This window comes from Chiloscyllium punctatum, chromosome 15 (genome assembly GCF_047496795.1).
Source record: "Chiloscyllium punctatum isolate Juve2018m chromosome 15, sChiPun1.3, whole genome shotgun sequence".
Taxonomy (NCBI): Eukaryota; Metazoa; Chordata; class Chondrichthyes; order Orectolobiformes; family Hemiscylliidae; genus Chiloscyllium; species Chiloscyllium punctatum.
The window spans coordinates 59,272,110-59,294,416 of record NC_092753.1 but is presented as its reverse complement, the minus strand read 5'-3'; the positions used below and the strand labels follow the sequence as shown (position 1 = coordinate 59,294,416).

General features: G+C 42.0%; 1 protein-coding gene across 2 annotated transcripts in view; it reads right to left on the bottom strand.

Moving 5' to 3' along the window:
* ttf2 (transcription termination factor, RNA polymerase II) overlaps window positions 1-22,307 on the bottom strand; it is a 58,587-nt gene that overhangs the window by 4,228 nt on the left and 32,052 nt on the right. For both annotated transcript variants that reach the window (XM_072585220.1, XM_072585221.1), the window contains 7 exons: window positions 22,203-22,291; window positions 20,336-20,478; window positions 19,588-19,758; window positions 14,672-14,730; window positions 11,216-11,369; window positions 8,161-8,243; window positions 4,810-4,884 (listed from right to left, as the gene is read on the bottom strand). In XM_072585220.1, coding sequence (XP_072441321.1) covers window positions 4,810-4,884; window positions 8,161-8,243; window positions 11,216-11,369; window positions 14,672-14,730; window positions 19,588-19,758; window positions 20,336-20,478; window positions 22,203-22,291 — 774 coding nt within the window. The remainder of the gene's footprint in view (window positions 1-4,809; window positions 4,885-8,160; window positions 8,244-11,215; window positions 11,370-14,671; window positions 14,731-19,587; window positions 19,759-20,335; window positions 20,479-22,202; window positions 22,292-22,307) is intronic.

The window sequence follows — 22,307 nt, the reverse complement described above, 5'->3', positions numbered from 1 at the left end:
TAGAGAGAGAAGGGGCGCGCGAGAGAGAGAGAAGGGGCGCGCGAGAGAGAGAGAAGGGGCGCGCGAGAGAGAGAGAAGGGGCGCGCGAGAGAGAGAGAAGGGGCGCGCGAGAGAGAGAGAAGGGGCGCGCGAGAGAGAGAGAAGGGGCGCGCGAGAGAGAGAGAAGGGGCGCGCGAGAGAGAGAGAAGGGGCGCGCGAGAGAGAGAGAAGGGGCGCGCGAGAGAGAGAGAAGGGGGCGCGCGAGAGAGAGAGAAGGGGCGCGCGAGAGAGAGAGAAGGGGCGCGCGAGAGAGAGAGAAGGGGCGCGCGAGAGAGAGAGAAGGGGCGCGCGAGAGAGAGAGAAGGGGCGCGCGAGAGAGAGAGAAGGGGCGCGCGAGAGAGAGAGAAGGGGCGCGCGAGAGAGAGAGAGAAGGGGCGCGCGAGAGAGAGAGAAGGGGCGCGCGAGAGAGAGAGAAGGGGCGCGCGAGAGAGAGAGAAGGGGCGCGCGAGAGAGAGAGAAGGGGCGCGCGAGAGAGAGAGAAGGGGCGCGCGAGAGAGAGAGAAGGGGCGCGCGAGAGAGAGAGAAGGGGCGCGCGAGAGAGAGAGAGAGAGAGAGAGAGGGCGAGCGAGAGAGAGAGAGAGAGGGCGCGCGAGAGAGAGCGAGAGGGGCGCGCGAGAGAGAGCGAGAGGGCGCGCGAGAGAGAGCGAGAGGGCGCGCGAGAGAGAGCGAGAGGGCGCGCGAGAGAGAGCGAGAGGGCGCGCGAGAGAGAGCGAGAGGGCGCGCGAGAGAGAGCGAGAGGGCGCGCGAGAGAGAGCGAGAGGGCGCGCGAGAGAGAGAGAGGGCGGGCGCGAGAGAGAGAGGGCGCGCGCGAGAGAGAGAGGGCGCGCGCGAGAGAGAGAGAGAGAGAGAGAGAGGGCGCGCGAGAGAGAGCGAGAGGGCGCGCGAGAGAGAGCGAGAGGGCGCGCGAGAGAGAGCGAGAGGGGCGCGCGAGAGAGAGCGAGAGGGCGCGCGAGAGAGAGCGAGAGGGCGCGCGAGAGAGAGCGAGAGGGCGCGCGAGAGAGAGCGAGAGGGCGCGCGAGAGAGAGCGAGAGGGCGCGCGAGAGAGAGCGAGAGGGCGCGCGAGAGCGAGCGAGAGGGCGCGCGAGAGAGAGCGAGAGGGCGCGCGAGAGAGAGAGCTAGAGGGCGCGCGAGAGAGAGAGAGCGAGAGGGCGCGCGAGAGAGAGAGAGGGCGCGCGAGAGAGAGAGAGGGCGCGCGCGAGAGAGAGAGAGGGCGCGCGCGAGAGAGAGAGAGGGCGCGCGCGAGAGAGAGAGAGGGCGCGCGAGAGAGAGAGAGAGGGCGCGCGAGAGAGTGAGAGAGGGCGCGCGAGAGAGAGAGAGAGGGCGCGCGAGAGAGAGAGAGAGGGCACGCAAGTGTGTGTGTGTGTGTGTGTGTGAGAGAGGGAGAGAGACAGAGTGTGAGTGAGTGTGCTCGGGAGACAGCGAGAGAGAGAGAGAACGAAAGAGAGAACGAAAGAGACAGAATGTGTGAGAGAGCGCGCGAGGGGGAAGAGATGGGAAGAGAGAGTGAGGGCGGGCGCGCGAGGGCGGACGGGCGGGCGAGGGCAGGCGAGCAAGCTAGCAAGCTAATTGGGAAGAGGAGAGTGTGTTACTTGGGAAAAGAGAGAGAGAGGAGAGGTGAGATGATGAAGGATGTCATGGTTCAGCTGCAGGAGCTATCAGGTCTGGTGCCAAGGGGTTGTAGGAAGTTGTTTTTTGGCTGAGGTAAAGGTGGAGTATCTGTTTAAATCAGTCACAAGCAAGAGGTTTAATAGTCTTAACGTTTCCTGAGTAATTATTTAACAAACTTCAGCAACTCACTCTAGATTCTCCTCTTTAAATGGATATTTCCAGTGGGTTCCACATGAAAGGGGATTCCCCAACTGAATCTTCAGTTTTATTTCCAGGGCAGTTCCTCTGAAGTAGAGATTTCACAGGGTCCCCATGTGTAACTCCCATCTCCACTTCAGAAACAACCATCTGATAATTGGAAAATCCAATCCATTGTGTTGACCAAGTTATTAACAGTGAATATAAAGGTCGCAGAACATACTCATGTTATAGACGCATTGTTTACTTCCTACAGTTGAAGTACATATCCATTATTCTTCCTCAGTTTTCTATCAACTGTAGTATGGTCATACTTCCACTTCTGCTTGCTCCTGCAAGCTTTAGCAACCATCAGCACAAAAGCATAACTTGCACAAAATTTTAGTCAGCAGTCCCAGCATTCTCTACTTCACAACTAACCAATTTCCTATTCAAGCAATGATCTGCCTTCAATTCTATAAGCTTTTCTTAAGTGGAATCTTATAAAATACCATCTGAAATCTATATATATCACATCTTTTTAAATCCTTGTCTACTGTGACATCTCCTGTTGCCTTTCTTAATTACTGGAGTTACATTAGCAATTTTCCAAGTTAAAAGGGTCAGTTCCAGAAAAGAGCAGGCTTTGAAAGCTTAAGGCTAAAGCATCAGCAATTTCCTCATTGCCTTCTTTCAAAAGACCGGATGTGGAAACAATCAACTCAGGGCTTTGTCGGTCTTTAATGGCTTAACTCTTTCTGGTATGGTTTCCTTCCTTATGTTAAACTTTGCAAGGTCCAGTCTTTGACTCATAGAACTGGAAGGTCAGACACATTATTTTTTCCCTTGATTACCATTTCCTTCTTATAATTTGCAGTATCAACAGCTTGGTGTTAAATACCCACATTATTAGAATAGTCACAGGTAACAGCAAGTTTTGAGAAGGTTTGTAGCTCAGGTTGATGTTCTGGATATAGGTTTGCTCTCTGAGCTGGAAGGTTCATTTTCAATCCGGTTACAGGTAATGGTGAACCATTGGATTAAATCACACAACTTACCTTACAAAGCTAGCATTAAATGTGATCAAACATAATCACTTATTAACAATCCAATAGTAAAGGGATATTTATCTCCTAGTAAGGGGATATTTATCTCAGCTGTGCGCATCAGTGTATAAATTTGGCCTGTCGCCTTGCTTTGGAAAACTATCCAATGCACTGAAAAACTTTCAACACATGACTAGAGCTAAATTTCCTCTCAGTTGCTTTTCATCCCACACCTAATTTACTTGGCTTACTATTCTAAATTTAAAAATCAAAGTCAGCTATTACATCTCTATTTTTAACCCAAGGATCCTATAAACTTCTTAACAACTGCTTCAACTTGCCTGGCCACCTTCACAAATTTATGCACGTGAACCCTAAGGTCCCTGTGCTCCCCTTAAAGTTGTACCATTGAGCCTGTATAGTCTTTGCATGTTTCTTCTACTGAAATGTATTATCTCCCATTTCTCTGCATTGAAATTCATCTGCCAGGTGTCTGCCCATTTGGCCAATTGTCAAGGTCCCTCTGAAGTCACTCAGCATCATCCTCACAATTCACTATTCTCTCTAGCTTAGTATCATCCATAAATTTAGGCATTTTATCCTCAATCCATCTCCAGTTATGTAAAAATCAGAAAAAGCAATTTCTGGGAACACCACTTTCAACTTGTCTCCAGTCTGAGGAATGCCCATTTATACCTACTCTGTTTCTTTTCTTTTAGTTAGCTTTTAATCCGTGATGCCAAGGACCCATCAATCCCACATAATAGTAATTGCTAAACAATCTGGCATGTGACAATGTATTGAATGCTTTCTAAGAGTCTACGTATACAATATCTACAGCGCTATCCTCATCCCCTATCTGTGTCACCTCAAAGAGCTCAATTCAATTTGTCAGACGTGACCTGCTCTTGACAAAGCCATGTTGACTGCATACAGTACTAACTTATTTGTCTCTGAAATGGATATTTACCATATCCCATATTATGGCTTCCATTAGTTTTCCCACTATTGATGAAAACTACAGACCTGTCAGCTTGACAAGGTTATCCTTTGTCCCTTTCTTAAACAACAACACTACATTTACAATTCTCCAGTACCCTGGAACTAATCCTGTGCTCAGAGAGGCCTGGAAAATTTCTGTCAATGGCTCCACAATTTTCACGAATATCCCTCTCAGTAAAATAGATCTCTCTCATCTGGGCCTGGTGACTTTTCTATCTGGAGTGCTGCCTACAATTTTTTTTTTAAGCATCTCTTTATCTATCACTACACTGCTCAGTTGCTCAACACCCACATTTTCGATTACCATTGTCAACATTTTCAAATTCGGTAAAGACAGAACCAAAGTTGGAAAAGTTTAAAAATCAGTCAAGGGTTAAAATCCCATAAAGAAAAAAGGACAGATTTTAGGAGTCCAGAAGTTGAACTGAAATTAGTTGATTGGAAGTATGTTTTGGTGGATTAAACAGTGGGTGAAAAATGGGAGACTTTCAAAAAGATGAATAGGGCGCAAGCTAGGTACATACCCATGAGAAGTATATTTAATTGGAAAGGCATAAACAAAAGTACTTATTTAATACTTTTGCCATACCTTTTGCTTCAGTGGGCAGCTTACTCTGGTCAGCCTACCCTGGTCAGCCCTTAGGGACACAACTCCATCCTTAGCCAGTCATGTTTGAACAACATTTTACAATTTGTTTTAGTGCTGTTAGATGTTTCCTTCCAACTGGTAATGCTGCTTGCAGCTTAGGATAGGAAGAATTAAAATCCAAGTAGGTCCTTCAAAGGGGTCGCAGTTGTAGCTTTGAATAAGTTAATTTTCTTTTTGACTTTCAAATGCAGAGTTAAGCAAAAATGCACAAGAATTATTTTAATTTATCCTTCCACTCATTTTCACGCAAAAGGAACACTGCATCTTTAGCTTGACAACTTTCATTACCTATGCACAGTTACATTCTTGAGTTGCCCCACACGATAAATTCGATCAGCTGCCTGTTCCTCCAATGCTGGGTTCCTGTAAACACAGTTGAGTGAATATCAATCTCATCTGTCAAAATATACAGTCATAGAGTCATAGAGATGTACAGCATGGAAACAGACCCTTCAGTCCAACCCGTCCATGCCAACCAGATATCCCAACCCAATCTAGTCCCACCTGCTAGCACCCGGCCCATATCCCTCCAAACCCTTCCTATTCATATACCCATCCAAATGCCTCTTAAATGTTACAATTGTACCAGCCTCCACCATTTCCTCTGGCAGCTCATTCCATACACGTACCACCCTCTGCGTGAAAACGTTGCCCCTTAGGTCTCTTTGATATCTTTCCCCTCTCACCCTAAACCTATGCCCTCTAGTTCTGGACTCCCCCACCCCAGGGAAAAGACTTTGTCTATTTATCCTATCCATGCCCCTCATAATTTTATAAACCTCTACAAGGTCACCCCTCAGCCTCTGATGCTCCAGGGAAAACAGCACCAGCCTGTACAGCCTCTCCCTATCGCTCAAAGCCTCCAACCCTGGCAACATCCTTGTAAATCTTTTCTGAACCTTTTCAAGTTTCACAACATCTTTCCGATAGGAAGGAGACTAGAATTGCATGCAATATTCCAACAGTGGCCTAACCAATGTCCTGTATAGCCACCACATGACCTCCCAACTCCTGTACTCAATACTCTGACCAATAAAGGAAAGCATACCAAACGCCTTCTTCACTATCCTATCTACCTGCGACTCCACTTTCAAGGAGCTATGAACCTGCACTCCAAGGTCTCTTTGTTCAGCAACACTCCCTAGGACCTTACCATTAAGTGTAGAAGTCCTGCTAAGATTTGCTTTCCCAAAATGCAGCACCTCGCATTTATTTGAATTAAATTCCGTCTGCCACTTCTCAGCCCATTGGCCCATCTGGTCCAGATCCTGTTGTAATTGGAGGTGACCCTCTTCGCTGTCCACTACACCTCCAATTTTGTGTCATCTGCAAACTTACTAACTGTACCTCTTATGCTTGCATCCAAATCATTTATGTAAATGCCAAAACGTAGAGGGCCCAGCACTGATCCTTGTAGCACTCCACTGGTCACAGGCCTCCAGTCTGAAAAACAACCCTCCACCACCACCCTCTGTCTTCTACCTTTGAGCCAGATCTGTATCCAAATGGCTAGTTCTCCCTGTATTCCATGAGATCTAACCTTGCTAATCAGTCTTCCATGGGGAACCTTGTTGAATACCTTACTGAAGTCCATATAAACTACATCTACTGCTCTGCCCTCATCAATCTTCTTTGTTACTTCTTCAAAAAACTCAATCAAGTTTGAGAGACATGATTTCCCACGCACAAAGCCATGTTGACTATCCCGAATCAGTCCTTGCCTTTCAGGGATGTACATCAGGATTCCCTCCAACAACTTGCCTACCACCGAGGTCAGGCTCACCGGTCTATAGTTCCCTGGCTTGTCTTAACCGCCCTTCTTAAACAGGGCACCACGTTTGCCATCCTCCAGTCTTCTGGCACCTCACCTGTGACTATCGATGATACAAATATCTCAGCAAGAGGCCCAGCAATCACTTCTCTAGCTTCCCACATAGTTTTTGGGTACACCTGATCAGGTCCTGAGGATTTATCCACCTTTAACTGTTTTAAGGCATCTAGCACTTCCTCCTCTGTAATCTGGACATTTTGCAAGATATCACCATCTATTTCCCTACAGTCTATATCTTCCATATCCTTTTCTACAGTAAATACTGATGCAAAATATTCATTTAGTATCTCCCCCATTTTCTGTGGCTCCACACAAAGGCCGCCTTGCTGAACTTTGAGGGGCCATTTTCTCTCCCTAGTTACCCTTTTGTCCTTAATATATTTGTAAAAACTCTTTGGATTCTCTTTAATTCTATTTGCCAACGCTATCTCATGTCCCCATTTTGCCCTCCCGATTTCCCTCTTAAGTATACTCCTACTTTCTTTATACTCTAAGGATTCACTCGATCTATCCTGTCTATACCTGACATATGCTTCCTTCTTTAATTAATTTTAATCGATCTTTAATTAATGAACATAACCTTTTCTAAAATTAATGTAGCGTTAGATTTAAAGACCTTTTGCAAAGTAGCCACTTTGCAAAGGCCTCCTGCAAGAAAAAAATGCAAATTTTACTATAGAAGAAACAAAGTGCAATGGAGTTTGGTTAAAAAAAGTATAAAATACACCGAATGCATACAGCATTCCATCGATCTTACAATGAATCCACATTATTATATGAAGAAGATCTATTGAAATTAGAGAGAGGGTGCACGATGGTGAAGTGCTGATCAGAGATGGTTTCATTACCAAGCATCAGGGACAACACATTTAAAATAAGCTCAGGAAAATTATAAGAATTATGTTGTGATCAGATTGGCACCGATTGAGGCCCAGGATTAGGTTACTATGTACTTTCAAATCTAAAGAGGCAGTGATCAAAACAGGTGCAAGTGGAATCCGATTATACAGAAGAATCTAAAAGGAAGGTGGGAATTAATATCATAAATGAAATAAATAAGAAAATTCTCAATTATTCAAGAAAAAGTGTGTTATTATGAATGAAGGAAAACATCAGTTCCAAACGTCACATCTTCACAAAGCACTTGGTAAAAGAAAGCATTGATTAAGGATGTTAATGACATTGAAATGTGATATGCAAATATGTGGTCATTTAGATACAAGGATATCTATAATTAACGCTATAATTGAAAGCTTGCAATAATAAGTGCTGAGTTATTAAAATATTAAAATATGTTGATAGTTAAAAATATTTGAAGTCAGATGGAATGTTTCCTTTTACATTTTCATGGAACCTGGTTATAGCTAGCATGGTCAGCTGTTGTTGCCATTCCTCAAATTGACCTGGAACTAAAGTAACTGACTAGACCATTTTACATAGCAAGCAAGAGTCAACCATGTTATTGTGGGCCCAGAGTCACATATAGACCAGACTAGGAAAGGATAGCTGATTTCTTTTGCTGAAAGGACATTAGGTGAACCAAATGGGTTTTTACAACAAACAATGAACATTTCAGGCACCGTTAGCTTTATATTCAGATTTAAGATTAATTGAATTTAAATTTCATGGCAGTATTTGAGCCAATGTCCTCTTGAGCATTAGCAATAGATTGGATTACTTGTCCAGTGACATTACCAGGAGGCCACCCCTGCAGTACAAAACTATCAACATGCACAGAGCAACAAGGAATAGGTGTTCTTGCAATAGACATTTTATTTTAGTGAGTAACTACTTGCAGTACATCTTACCAGTGCATATCCAACAGGAAGAGGTGATTGCCTCCAATGAGATTCAAACCCACACCCCCAGCACACAAAGAGACCAATATGACCTAAGAGAAAAAAACTAAATTAGAAAGAAGCCACTCCCAAAATAATTAAATGTTATAAATGACATATTACTAGAAAAAAGTCAGGTTTGAATGAAGGATCTTCAGAATTAATCTGTGATTGACGCAAGTATATTTGCTTAGATCAGTAGAATTCCCATTGTCAGAGTGAAAATACATTACACTCTTATTGCTGAGAAAAAAAAGTAATGTTGCCAAAAATCTTTTGCCTTGCACTCATCTGGAACAATGCAAAAATGCTAAAATTTCAAACAACCACAAGAAGTTATATTGTAGACGAACTGTGTGCTGATTGATTGGCAAGTTGACTCTCCTTCCTCCATGGCACCTTGAACAATCAACCATCGGGAAACTATAGGTTTTATAACCTGCTATCCCCAGATATTCAAAAAAGATCAAGGCCGTGTCTATAAAAGCAAGTTATTTCTATCAAGTGACAATGAGCCACATTGACAATGTGATAAAAGGTACATAATGTTATTACAACCAGAATTCCCAAAGGATAAAAATAGTGGTGGGTGGGGTTTTGATTTTAGTACGATGATGGCGACATTTTTGTTTTGTAAAGGGGTCACAGCATCATTTTTGAACTCATTTGCAGTAAAGCATGAGACTTAAGCTACATGGGGAGTTATTTGATAAATGCTTATAAAGTTAAATGTCTGACGTGCAGAAAGACAAATGGGAAAGACAGACATATTCAGGTTTCTGTTGAGAAGAATAGTAATATCCCTGAACAGCGGTTTAGTTTTGGAAGGCTTCAGGCCATCAGAGCTAGAAATAAGTCTTAAGTTGATTTAGCAGCCTCAAACAATCAAAGTCAGAAAAGACCAGCGAGGTAGCCTGTCTGTATCTCAGGGAAAATAGTAAAGAAGAGAATCACATCTGGTTAATGTGCAGAAAGTCACCAAAAGGAAACAGTTACAACCTCATAAGTGAGAAATTTGAAAGTGAAGGTACGAATGATACTCCACTGGAGTTGATGGTCTGTTAAAGATATTTCTAGGAAATAAAACATTTTTTTAAGCTGCTCATGATAAAATGTTTCTAAATGGTCTTTCTTTCTTTTATAAAATAAAAATTATTTTATTGAAAAATAGATTGTCAACATTATGCAAATAATGTTCAGTTAGTGACCACCATAGTAACAAAACTGCAAACAAAACATATCCTGTATAAAACCAGATATCATTATGAAATCTGATTTGTCAAATACTATTATCAGCGGAGATCATAACAGGAATGATTGTCATAAACTGGTGTTTAAGGTTAGCAGCTATCAGTCTATTTAGGTTTGTTCAACAAGCTCTGCCAATTTGGAGAAACTAACAATGTGTGCTTTGTTTTAGGTTTAGCAAGTGTGATCTTGCAGAGTACAATGTGAACACTGCCTATTATGAACAAGTGAAGACGTAAATTATTTAAAGTTGAACGCTGGGATGTACAATGTACATACCTGGCACTACCTGAAATTCATAGACTGTCATTATGAAGTAGGTAGAATATCTTTTTGGACTGACAGTGATATTCTATTAGTGGAAATTGTGCAATCGTTGCATAGAAACAGCCTTAAACAGCTTGCTTCACCTTTTTATATTTTTTGAGATACTTTGTCTTTCATGGATAATTTGAGGTAGACAAAGTTTTCAGGTTTGAAAGTGCAGCATTTGGCCCTTTTCTGAATTGATACGTACACAATGAACAATTATCTGATCAGAATAGTCACTGTCCCAGAGGCTAGAAATGCCAGTATACGAGTGAACAGCTAATTGGTGGGGTGGGGTTTAGGGATATGAAAAGTTGAAATAAAACCAATAAACTTCTCATCTTGGGCGTATAATGCATGAACACTCACATTCTGAAACAGCAACATATTACTTGCCCAGCCATATTTATGATGCTTTAAATTAATATTTTACCAGTTAAATTTTAATGAACGCCTCTACTCATGTCTGTACTGGTATTCATTAAAAATAAACTGGTTTTTATTTGTTTGTGGGACATGGGGATTTCTGGTTGGGCCAGCATTTATTGCCCATCCCTAATTATCCATTGAATGGCTTGCTACGGCATTTCAAACAGTGGTTAAGAGTCAGCCACATTACTGTGCGTTTGGAGTCACACATAGTTCAGGCCAAGTAAAGATGACAGATTTTCTTCCGTAAAGGGCATTGGTGAGTCAGATGGGATTTTACAACAATGGTTAAATGTCATGATTAGACCATCCTGTAATTTCAGATTTTTCATGAATTCAAACCTCACCGTCTGCCATGATGAGATTTGAAGCCACGTTCCCAGAGCATCAATCGTTGAAATACTAGTCCATTGACATTGCCACTGTGTCACCACCTCAGGAGGTTAATTAATGCTCCACATGTCCCATATGAATATTCCTCATTTAGATGAAATAAGAAATACTAAGCAGGCAATCACCTAACCATTGCTATGCTTTCACACCTCGAATTTCCATACTGGATGCAGGCTCCTGGTGGCAGCTGCCTGACCACTGAAGTCTCACTTTGTCTGCTATGTTTGTATACCCTGCTCTAGTCTAGTTCTTTTCTAACGCTCACTATGCTACCAAGCAACTGACTATATTTTCAATAATTATTAGAACCCAGTATTGAACTTTCTAATATATAAAGCACTATCCAAAAGGTAAATATTTTCTACTAGCCAACCTTCCTTTCATTTCACTTTGGGTATGTCCTATGGTAACAATCAGCATTCTCGTACTTCATGCAAGCAATCATTCTTGACATGAAGTTAGATTGTTATATTGCAAATTATTTGTCGGGTATAAAGGTAAGGAAGGTACACGTATCAAAATTAAACCCAGTCTAGTTCTCAAATGTGTTCAGTACCAGAGGGAAGTCAACCACTGTAAGTTATCACCCTATTAGTACTCTGGATAAGTGTTGAGAAGAAAATTCAAAACAATAACTAGATGGTACCTGAGGTCCTTTAGGGTTAGTGTTAAATTCATCCACCAAATCCATACGAAGTTTAGGAGTCACACTGCCATCAAGTGTGATGTAGCTCAGCCTGATTTGATCCAACTGGCCTGCTACCACTTTCAACATGCTGGTCCATTGAGAAATTATTACACTGACAGAGATGGACAAATAGTATAGTTACATAGAACAAAACGACTATTGAAGCTTCAGTATCTCTTATGTATTTAACAAACAATTGAAATAGGAAAATTGAAAAAAGAAGAGAGCACAAGGTTATAAGTTACATACATAGGGGTCTAATTCAGATACTGACTTCAACATAATCATATCGACAGAAGGAGAAAATGCTTGTGAGTTAATATAATTGCGGAAATAATAGTTATATGGAACCCTTTATATGTTCAGGACGTATTGAAGCATTTTACAGCCAAACAATTATCTTTGCATTACATAAGTAACTGCAATATCTAATACACCTTCATAACGCATTTACAATATGAAGGTCAGGAATGTGGTAAAATACATGGATGTGATAGCAGTAAGCTGCTGCTAAATCAATGGCATTTCTTAGCAAATTAATTTAAAACATTAACTTAAACTGGTTAACGTCTGCAAATAAAATAATCTTTGTAAATAAATGCCCTATGGTTAGACTCACCTGATGGAAGCTTTAACTGACCAGGCTCTTACGGGCAGTTGGTTTATCTTGCTCATTTGTTGGAATATATTCAATCTCTGCTTTCTTAAATCTTTGCCACTACATCTCTATTGACTTATCCCTTATCTTAAGCTGCCAGTTCACAATCACTGTGTTCTGCTTTCATGCCTTCATAATTGGCCTTGTTCAATTCAAAATTGTAGTCTTGGTCTCACTCTTCTCCCTCTCAAATTATATGTAAAATTCAACCATATTCAACCCTCCAACTTGGCACTGCCCTCTTGACCTGTCCATCCTACTCTGCACCTCTCTGCTCCACCCTAGCATAACTCCCCCTTGCATCCTCCATTACCCTCCCACCTAATATCCCCCTAACCCCTTTTCCCCTCCATTTTCCTGATGAAGGGTTTATGCCTGAAATAAGGACTCTCCTGCTCCTCGGGTGCTGCCTGACCAACTGTGCTTTTCTAGCGCTACATTTTGATTCTGGTGCTAGTAGCAGTGCAGAACTATCTGCACTAACCAGTGACTGACACTAGGTGGAGCCCAGGGCCCCAGTGCCAGTTGAGAATGACAGCCAGCAAAATTCCCACCTCTCCATCCTGTGTAGGGTCCTGAAAGATGCACGTCACAAATGCTGCCAACTCTTTGTGACTTTGAAGTTAATACTTAAAAGTGGCAGCCAGTCATTTCAGGCAGTAAAAGAGAAAAATCTGTAAATCTGATACCCGTAAGACCAATGCATTTTACTTGGCTTGGCTCCTTATAAATTACTGACCCTCAACATCTTCACCCTCATTTGTTCACAAGGTGATTTCCCTTCCTATTATTCATCCCCAATCATCATGGCTGTATTAAATCCTCAGGAAACATGTTCAAACTATGCATTGTATGCATAGGTTTAAAAGAGGCAGATTGATGTAAAAGATAACGTCGCTATAATCTTACCAGAGTGTAGTGTTGTGCTGGAAAAGCACAGCAGGCCAGGGAGCATCCAAAGATGAAGGGCTTATGCCCGAAATGTCGATTCTCCTGCTCCTCAGATGCTGCCTGACCTGCTGTGCTTTTCCAGCACCACACTCTCGACTCTGATCTTCAGCATCTGCAGCCTTCACTTTCTCATAGTCTTACCAGACCAGAACATAGGGCAGCTCTTTCATTAGAGAGACACGACTGATGGTCGTTTAACTTGAGGGTCACTGCACCTCAGCTGAAGGGACAGGTTGAGAAGGAGTGTCCTTCATGGTAACCTAAGCCAGTACAGGAATTGAACCCACTGTTGGTATCACTGTATATTGCAAACTTGAGCAAACTGAAGATGGTGGTGGCTAAACAGTGTATTGATAACCAACCACGAGAAGCGAGCAGCTCGAGCGTTATTAAGCTTGTCCTCATCAGACAGCCAGATTTCTCAGCACACTGTTCCGAATTTTTGCTAGAGGCCAGAGTTGGTTCATTCCTTCTACTAAGATATTTCCTTTGGTTATGGAGGATCAACTCCTTTGCCTTTCTTCTGTTCCCTTTCTGCTGTCACCACCAAAAATCAGCATCTCCCAACTAAAGTATAGTACATCTTTAGCAGCACTGTGACAGGCTCCGTGAAGATGTCAATACCCTTGATGCTTCCTACCAGGCATCATCAGGCGGTGGAGAAATCAACATTTCAGGTGCAACCCTTCTACAGAACTGGGGGTGAGTGCAACGGGAGCTGCAGATAAAATGGGAGGGCTGGGGGAGAGGCAGAGTGGTGAGATAGGGAGAGATGAACACAGATAGATGGTACAACCTGGTTGGTCAATGTGAGGAATGAATCTGGTTGGTAGCTGGAAGGTAGGGTCGGTCAGAGGAATGGAAAAGAGGGGGACGGACTGGAAAGGGAACCAGGGGATGGGAAGGGGAGTTATTAGAAATTGGAGAACTCAATTTTGAGTTCTTTGGGCTGTGTGGTGCCCAGGTTGAAGATGAGGTGGTGTTCCTCCAATTTGCAGTCTGATTCACCGTGGCAATGGAGGAGGCTGAGGTTGGTCATTTCAGAAAGGGAGTGAGAAGGGGAATTAAAATGGGCGTTGATTGGGAATGCAGGTCAGCCCCTCCGGACCCGGCTGAGATGCTCAGAGAAAAGTGCCCTTAGTTTACTTTTGGTCTCCCTGATGTAGAAAAGACCACATCTGGGCTACCAGATAACGTAAACCTGGTAGGAGGCGGTGCAGGTGAACTTCTGTCTCACCTAGAAGGACTGTTTTGAGCCCTGGATGAGGTCAGGGATTGGTGTACTGGTAGGTTTTACATCTTATAATGTTGCAAGTTTTGAAAGTGGGGAGGGGGTGGGGTGGTTTGTTGGGGAGAGTGGTGCAAACCAAGGACTGACCAAGGGAGCAGGCTTGAGGATCTGAAATGGCCTACTTCTGTTCCTATTTCCTATGGTCTTACTTTCCCATTTACCTTAGCCTTACCCTTCTTCTTAGTTTGCACTTACAATCTTTAGCCAGGCATGGCTTTTTAAAATTATACTTTGATTTTAATGATATGTTCAGCAGTGACAGTGATATTACACATGAACTACCAGTAGTTATTCAAATGAGGTGATCCTGCATTTTATAGCACTGAAAGTCTGCTGGGCACTAATACAATTTGGTGTTCACTTTCAGTTACTGGGTGTTCAATAACATTGTTATAACCATATCTAGTGCTGCAGAGAAAAATGCAAAACATGCATAGCCTATATTCACCACACAGAAAATATCTCCCCATATATAAATAATTTGTTGAAAGATTGATCCCTTTTAGAGTCATACCATTTTTGTGGATCTTGGCTGCTTTTTATTGCTTTTAATTCCTCCAGGAGTGCAAAAATCTGCCAGCAAAATCCAAGGAGAAAACAGTTGTTAAACATTCAGTCATGTTGAGACACAATAAGTTATTATGCAGATAATGCATTTATTAGGAAAGTCAAAATGAGAATATTGAAAGAAGAATTGAATATAAAAGAAGTATGTTTAACTTCAGGTATACTGGTGAGAAGACATTTAGAATACAGTTTACAGTTTTGGTTCCCTTCTGCAAAAAGGAAGGATGAAGAAACGTTGAATGTGATTCAGACGAGATTTACCAGATTGATACAGGCTGGGCTTATGTTCATGAGAGCTCAGAAAAAAAAGGCCTACTTGATTGTAATTTAAGAGAACCTGAATGGTCTTGATAAAAGGTGGAGGTGGAGAGAATGTTTAGCTGGGTTGGGAAGTCATTATTTAAAAATTAGGGTGAGATAGAGTCATAGAGATGCACATCACGGAAACAGACCCCACAGTCCAACTTGACCATGTTGGATATCCTAAATTAATCTAGTCCCACATCCCTCTAAACCCTTCCTATTCATATACCCATGCTGATGCTGTTAAAATGCTGTAATTGTACCAGCCTCCACCACTTCCCCTGGCAGCTCATTTTATACAGGCATCATCCTCTGCATTAAAAAGTTACCCCTTAGGTCCCTTTAAAATTTTTCCCCTCTCACCATAAACCTGTGCGCTCTAATTCTAGACTCCCCCCACCCCACAGAAAATACCTCGTCTATTGATCCTATCATGCCCCTCATGTTTTTATAAACCTCTTAAATGAGATCATCCCCCAGTCTTCAATGCTTCAGGGAAAACAGCCCTAGCCTATTCAGCCTTTCCCTATTGCTCAAACACTTCAACCTTACAAATCTTTTCTGAATCTTTTCAAGTTTCACAACATCCTTCCTATAGGAGGGTGAATTGCACACAATATTCCAAAACTGGCTTAACCAAGGTCCGTACAGTCACAACATGACCTCCCAACTCCTGTACTCAATACTCTGACCAATAAAGGAAAACATACCCAATGCCTTCTTCACTATCCTATCTACCTACGACTCCACTTTCAAGGAAATATGAACTTGCATTCCAAGGTCTCTTTGCTCAGCAACACTCCCTAGGATCTTACCATTAAGTGTATAAAGTCCTGCCCCGATTTGCCTTTCCAAAATGCAGCGCCTCACATTTATCTAAATTAAACTTCATCTATCACTCCTTAGCCCATTGGCCCATCTGATCAAGATCTCATTATACTTGGGGGTAACCTTCTTTGCTGTCCACTGCACCTCCCAATTTTGGTGTCATCTGCAAATCTCTTAACGTTCACATCCAAGTCATTTATATAAATGACAAGTAGTTGTGGACCTTGCACCGATCCTTGTGACACTCCACTGGTCATAAGCCTCTAATCTGAAAAGCAATCCTCCACCACCGTCCTGTCTTCTACCTTTGAGCCAGTTCTATATCAAAATGGCTAGTTCTCCCTGTATTCCATATCTAACCTTGCTAACCAGTCTACTCTGAGAAACCTTTTTATATACCTTACTGAAATCCATACCGATCATGTCCACAGCTCTGCCCTCATCAATCCTCTTCGTTACTTCTTTAAAAAAACTCAATCAAGTTAATGAAACATGATTTCCCACACACAAAGCCATGTTGAATGTCCCTAATCAGTCCTTGCCTTTCCAAATACATGTACATCCTGTCCCTCAGGGTTCCCTCCAACAACTTGCCCACCACTGACTTCAGGCTCACTGGTCTATAGTTTCCTGGTTTTTCCTTACCACCTTTCTTAAATAGTGGCACCACATTAGCCCACCTCCAAGTCTTCCAGCACCTCACCTGACGATTGATAACACAAATATTTCAGCAAGGGGCCCAGCAATCACTTCCCTGGCTTGCCACAGAGTTCTAGGGTACACCTGATCAGGTCCTGGAAATTTATCCACCTGAGTTTTAAGACATCCAGCACCTACACCTTTAAATTTGTCAAGATGTCACCATCTATTTCCCTACATGTTATATCTTCCATGTCCTTCTTCACAGTGAACACTGATGCAAAACACTTGTTTAGTATCGCCTCAATCTCCTTTGGTTCCACACATAGACTGCCTTGCTGATCTTTGAGGGGCCCTATTCTCTCTCTAGTTACCCTTTTGTTCTTAATAGATTTATAAAATTACTTTGGATTCTCCTGAACCCTATTTGCCAAAACTATTGCATGTACCCTTTTGGATGGGGAAAGTTTTTTCATGAATACTCCACCTCCCAGGAAGGTGAAGGTGAAGTTAGTGAGTACTTTCAGAGAGATTCCTGTGAGGCAGGGAATCAGAGGTTATCACGGATAGGTGGGCATGTGGAATTTTGAATATACACATCAGACATGATATTATTCAGTCACAGAGCAGGCTTGAGGGGTCAAATAGCCTCCTCTTGATTTTAACTCGTCTGTGTTTGTATTCAGTCAATATATGTGGTCCATAGCTGGCAACTTTAAGTTACCGATTCCTGAGTTTATAAGTGATTGCAGCCCACTAAACACATATCCATTAAGATTTTACCTTTCAGTTTATATCTATTGCAGAGTAAATAGCTCCTTACTTAGTGATGACCTAGAGCAATTCTTGCAAATAGTCTGCCTTTCCTCTCTGTATAGTTACTTCCTGATGTCCACAAGATATCTTCAACACCCTTTTCTTTCCTCATGTACATGTTTCTTGAGATCATCAACTGTTGACAATCATCTTGCACATGTTTGCTCTACCTCACCCATCACATCCTAATGTCCCCACCTGATCTGCTTGCCCTCTGCATTCACTCTTAGATAAACCAAAATTTCCTGTGACAACTGTCACTAACTCCATAACTTTTATGTGGACTTTCTTCCTTTGCCTGAAGGCAATGTCAGGCTGAGCCAGACAATAGCTTCTGCAGAAAGAGTTTTAACCTCTAGCTGAATTGATAACCTGTCTTTCCTCCACCATAAAGATCACTGATTTCATCTCTAACAGTATCCATTCCATCCCAAACACAGCTCACTTTTTGTTTAATCCCTCATTCAGGCTCCTACCACTTATACACTCAATTATCTGCCACTTTCCTGAGCAGCTTTCAGAACTTCAGCTCTTTCTAAACTCCAATGCTTGTTCCCTGTCTTATGTGAAATTCTGGATCATACAAGAGCCTCTACATGGTCCCCTCATCATTCAACACTTACTTCCAAACTCTGGATTTAAACCCCACCAAGCCTTGTACTCCTCTCTGTGCAACATTCTTCAGCATTCTACCTGCAATCTCTTGTAGGCTGAAGGAAAAGGGATTCGTTTAACTGCCTCATGCCATGCTCTGAGAGTTTCTGTTTATCCACTTACAGGCCCTTACATATAACCCTGCTTTTCACCAAAATTTATTTCACGTTATCTAAATCTCTTTTGGTTCTAGGTCCATTTTTGTTTCAACCTAATAGAATGTCTGGTTTCTATAAAGGCAATACATATTTACATGTTGTGCAATTATACTTCTATAATATGTTGCAATAGTATTTAAACTTTCATTATTTTTGCCATCATTAGTAATCAATTTAGAGTGATTTATGATACATAGGAAATGTAATGATGTTTCCGTTAAAAACAGTCCATGAGGAGCCAACCCAATGTTGCATGGATTCAAGGACTCAAACTATTTAAAAAGAGTAGACTCCAATAATACCCAATTAATCATCCTATACCGGTATGATCAAAAATGAATTACCCAGTCAGGCATTTCATTCTGAAAGATACCGAACTGGATGCGTGCAATTCTGGTCTCCTTACTATCAGAAGCATGTTGTGAAACTTGAAAGGGTTCAGGAAAGATTCACAAGGATGTTGCCAGGGTTGGAGGATTTGAACTATAGGGAGAGGCTGAACAGGCTGGGGCTGTTTTCCCTGGAGCGAAGGCTGAGGGGTGACCTTATAGGAGGTTTGTAAAATCATGAGGGGCATGGATAGGATAAATAGACAAAGTCTTTTCCCTGGGGTGGGGGTATCCAGAACTTGAGGGCATAGATTTCGAGTGAGGGGGTAAAGATATAAAAGGGATCTAAGGGACAACCTTTTCACAGAGGTTGGTGCGAGTATGGAATGAGCTGATATATGAAGTGGTGGAGAGGCATCTGGATCGATATATGAATAGGAAAGGTTTAGAAGGATATGGGCCTAGTGCTGGCAAATGGGGCTAGATTAGGTTGGAATATCTGGTTAGTATAGACACGTTGGACCGAAGGGTCTGTTTCCGTGCTGTACATCTCTATGACTCTATGGGCAAGTAGAGTGCATCATCCTCTAGGTAAAAAAAAGGGCTGCAGATGCTGGAAACCAGATTCTAGATTAGAGTGGTGCTGGAAAAGCACAGCAGGTCAGGCAGCATCCGAGGAGCAGGAAAAATCGATGTTTTGGGCAAAAGCCCTTCATCAGGAATAGAGGCAGAGTGCCTGCAAGGTGGAGAGATAAATAAGAGGATGGTGGGGGTGGGGAGAAAGTAGCATAGAGTACAATAAGTGAATGGGGGTGGGGATGAAGGTGACAGGTCAGAGAGGAGGGTGGAGTGGATAGGTGGAAAGGAAGATAGGCAGGTAGTATAAGTCATGGGGACAGTGCTGAACTGGAAGTTTGGAGCTGGGGTGAGGTGGGGAAGGGGAAATGAGGAAACTGGTGAAGTCCACATTGATGCCCTGGGGTTGAACCTTCCGCCTCAGGGCATCAATGTGGACTTCACAGAATCAAAAATTTATAGCTTTGTTTTTGCAAGTGTTCACAGCAAAACGCTCCTAAAAATTGCACGTCCATTGCGATGAATTTTATAACTTTGTGTTTAGTTATCTCTGAATATACCTTAGTACTCTTTCTGGTCTTCTCAAACAGGTTTGCTTTGAAGCTGGTTCCATTCAGGCTAACAGCTGGCTTGTTGTCAAAGGCTGTGACCTCTGATAATGATAAAGCATTGAGTTGCTCTTCCAGTGAGAGAGTGATGCCTTCAGATTCCATCTCACTTTGACTGAGAGCCTATAAGTCAGGGCAAAAACCATTTAAAAATAAATAGAAACATAGCCAAAATAAATTCAGCAGCTGCAGATTTATGTGGAAGACACAAGCTAGTCGAATCAAGTTAACTTCAGCATCTGTATTTGCATTTTTGTTTCTTCATCGTGTAGAAGGTAAACTGGAGTGCTGGCCAAAGGTAATTAGTTTTAATTCCCTGCTTTTAGTTATTTTAATAGAGTCATACAACATGGAAACAGACCCTTCCGTCAACCTGTCCAGATTTCCTAAGTCCCAGTTGCCTGCTTTTTGCAGCTCACCATACACTAAGACATGTTTGTAGTACTCAGAACTGTGTTACATAAAGGAAGATTTAATTACTGCATTTGATAATATTCACACCTTCCAGTAGAGCTCTCCATGTACCACAAAGGAAAGCCTAAACTTTTAAGGATTTTCTGCTTGCACTCCAGTCTTAAATTTGCAAATGCAACAATTTATTTCTGTATTCTAATGTCAGAAATTGTGCAGATCTATAATATTAAAAAGATGAGAATTTGTTCACTTGCACCTACTTTTGTATTGTGCAATTACTTCTTACCGTCTTCAGCAGAGAGAGGTGACAGCAGCACTGACGAAGTCGGAGAAGCAAGGATAAGATGTGTGCAGTGCTTGATGTTTGAGAACTCTTCTGGACAGAAGAAGGACCACCACTGACAGATGCAATACCAAACTCACGAGCTACTGAATGAAAACAGAAAACAAACTACAAGTTAGTCTTTAGTTGTACCAGGGCATTTACAAAAGGAATTAAAACCCAGTCTCTGTAATTATCTCAACTACCACTGATTGTTGGAAAAAACCCATCTGGCTCACCAACATGACATCTCTACCTACATATGCCTCCAGACCGACACCAATGTAATTGTCTTAAATTACCCTATGAAATGGGCCGTGTGTGGAATTTGCACATTCTCCCCGTGTCTGTGTGGGTTTTATCCAGGTGCTCCAGTCTCCTCCCACAGTTCAAAGATGTGCAGGTGTACTGGCCATGCTAAATTGCCCTTAGTACCTAGGCATGTGTAGGTTAGGTGGAATAGCCATGGGAAATGCAGGGATAGGGTAGGGGGGTGTGGGTCTGGTGGGACGCTGGTCGGAAAGTGGCGTGGATTAGATGGGTTGAATGGCCTGCTTCCACACCGTAGAGATTCTAGGATACCACTCAGTCAAGAGAAATTAGAATAGGCAACAAATGCTGTTCTTACAGATCCCATGAAAGAAAACAAATTCCACAAGTGACAAAAAAAACTTGTAAACCATGAATGATGTTGAAATGAATTACAGAATAAATCTGGAGTTTAAATAACTAAAACAAAAGACGACATTGTTGCACCAAGAACATCAGATTAAAAAAAGGATGAGATAGTAACATAGGTTCATCAATTAGCTTCTACATTTAAACTTCCAAAACTGAGGGCCTCTCTTGCATAATCAAACTGCCTTAGCAGCACCCAGCTCTCTGTTGGGCTTGCTGCAATTTCAGAACTGGTGGCTCTTGGAATATTGCAGGCAGCAGAAAACCCATGTCATCTTCAGCAGGAATCAATTGGCAGTCAATTAAGAGGCTGCCAACAGGAAGATCATGTTGTTTGCTGCTCCATTAGTAAATGCAAGTTCTCCTGACACTGGAATCTCAAAGCTCAGAAGAAACTTGAGCTCAGTATATATGTCTCTCTCCAGCACTGTTCACTATATCAATTTCAACTCTTGCACATGGGCTTGAATTTGTCACAGCAACATTTCTTTGTTTTCTAACTGCAAGGGCCCAATGAATGGAACAGTAATTTCAATTCAAATCCTGGAAAACACAGGTCAAAATACCAAACTTCTTGCAAGTTTGCACAAATCAATACTTAGAACCCACAACCAAAAATAGATGGGATTGAAGTCACAAAAAAAAACTGACAGAAATAAGAGGCTGATTTTCAGTGGGATTGAAGTGGTAACATTATGATAGTTAACTTGACTTTATCATAATAAAGCTTCCTAAACATCTTCCATTAATGGGTGCTAAAAATAGTTGGCAAGTTGTCAAATATATTATCCAGTAACAGCACTCAAAACATTTATAAACAAATCTTTCAAGAGGGATTATTATGTCCATTTCAAACCAGAGACACCAGATCTAATTGGCAAATGGATCACATGGGCGAAACTCCAAGATGAGGTGCTTATCTAAAATGTTCTGTTGCATTGTGAATTTTAAAGGGTATATTTTAAAGCCTAATGCCTTGTAAAAGTTTAGAGTTTATGACAAAAGAAAAAGGTTAAGGCGATTTTCATGCATAGGGTTAATCATTTCTGACCTAACTGCTTTGCATTTCCTCAGTGCTTTTTTTTGCTGCAGATTATTGGTATATGCAGAATTTATCTTTCTTGACCGAGCATCTTGATTGTTTTTTTTTTACCTCTGCTGAAGTGGTTATCAGTATCTGGTGATGAATTAGCTTTGTCATCCTTGCCTTCATGTCTCTTCAAGTATGACTGCAAGGTTGATCTATGGAGAGGAAAGG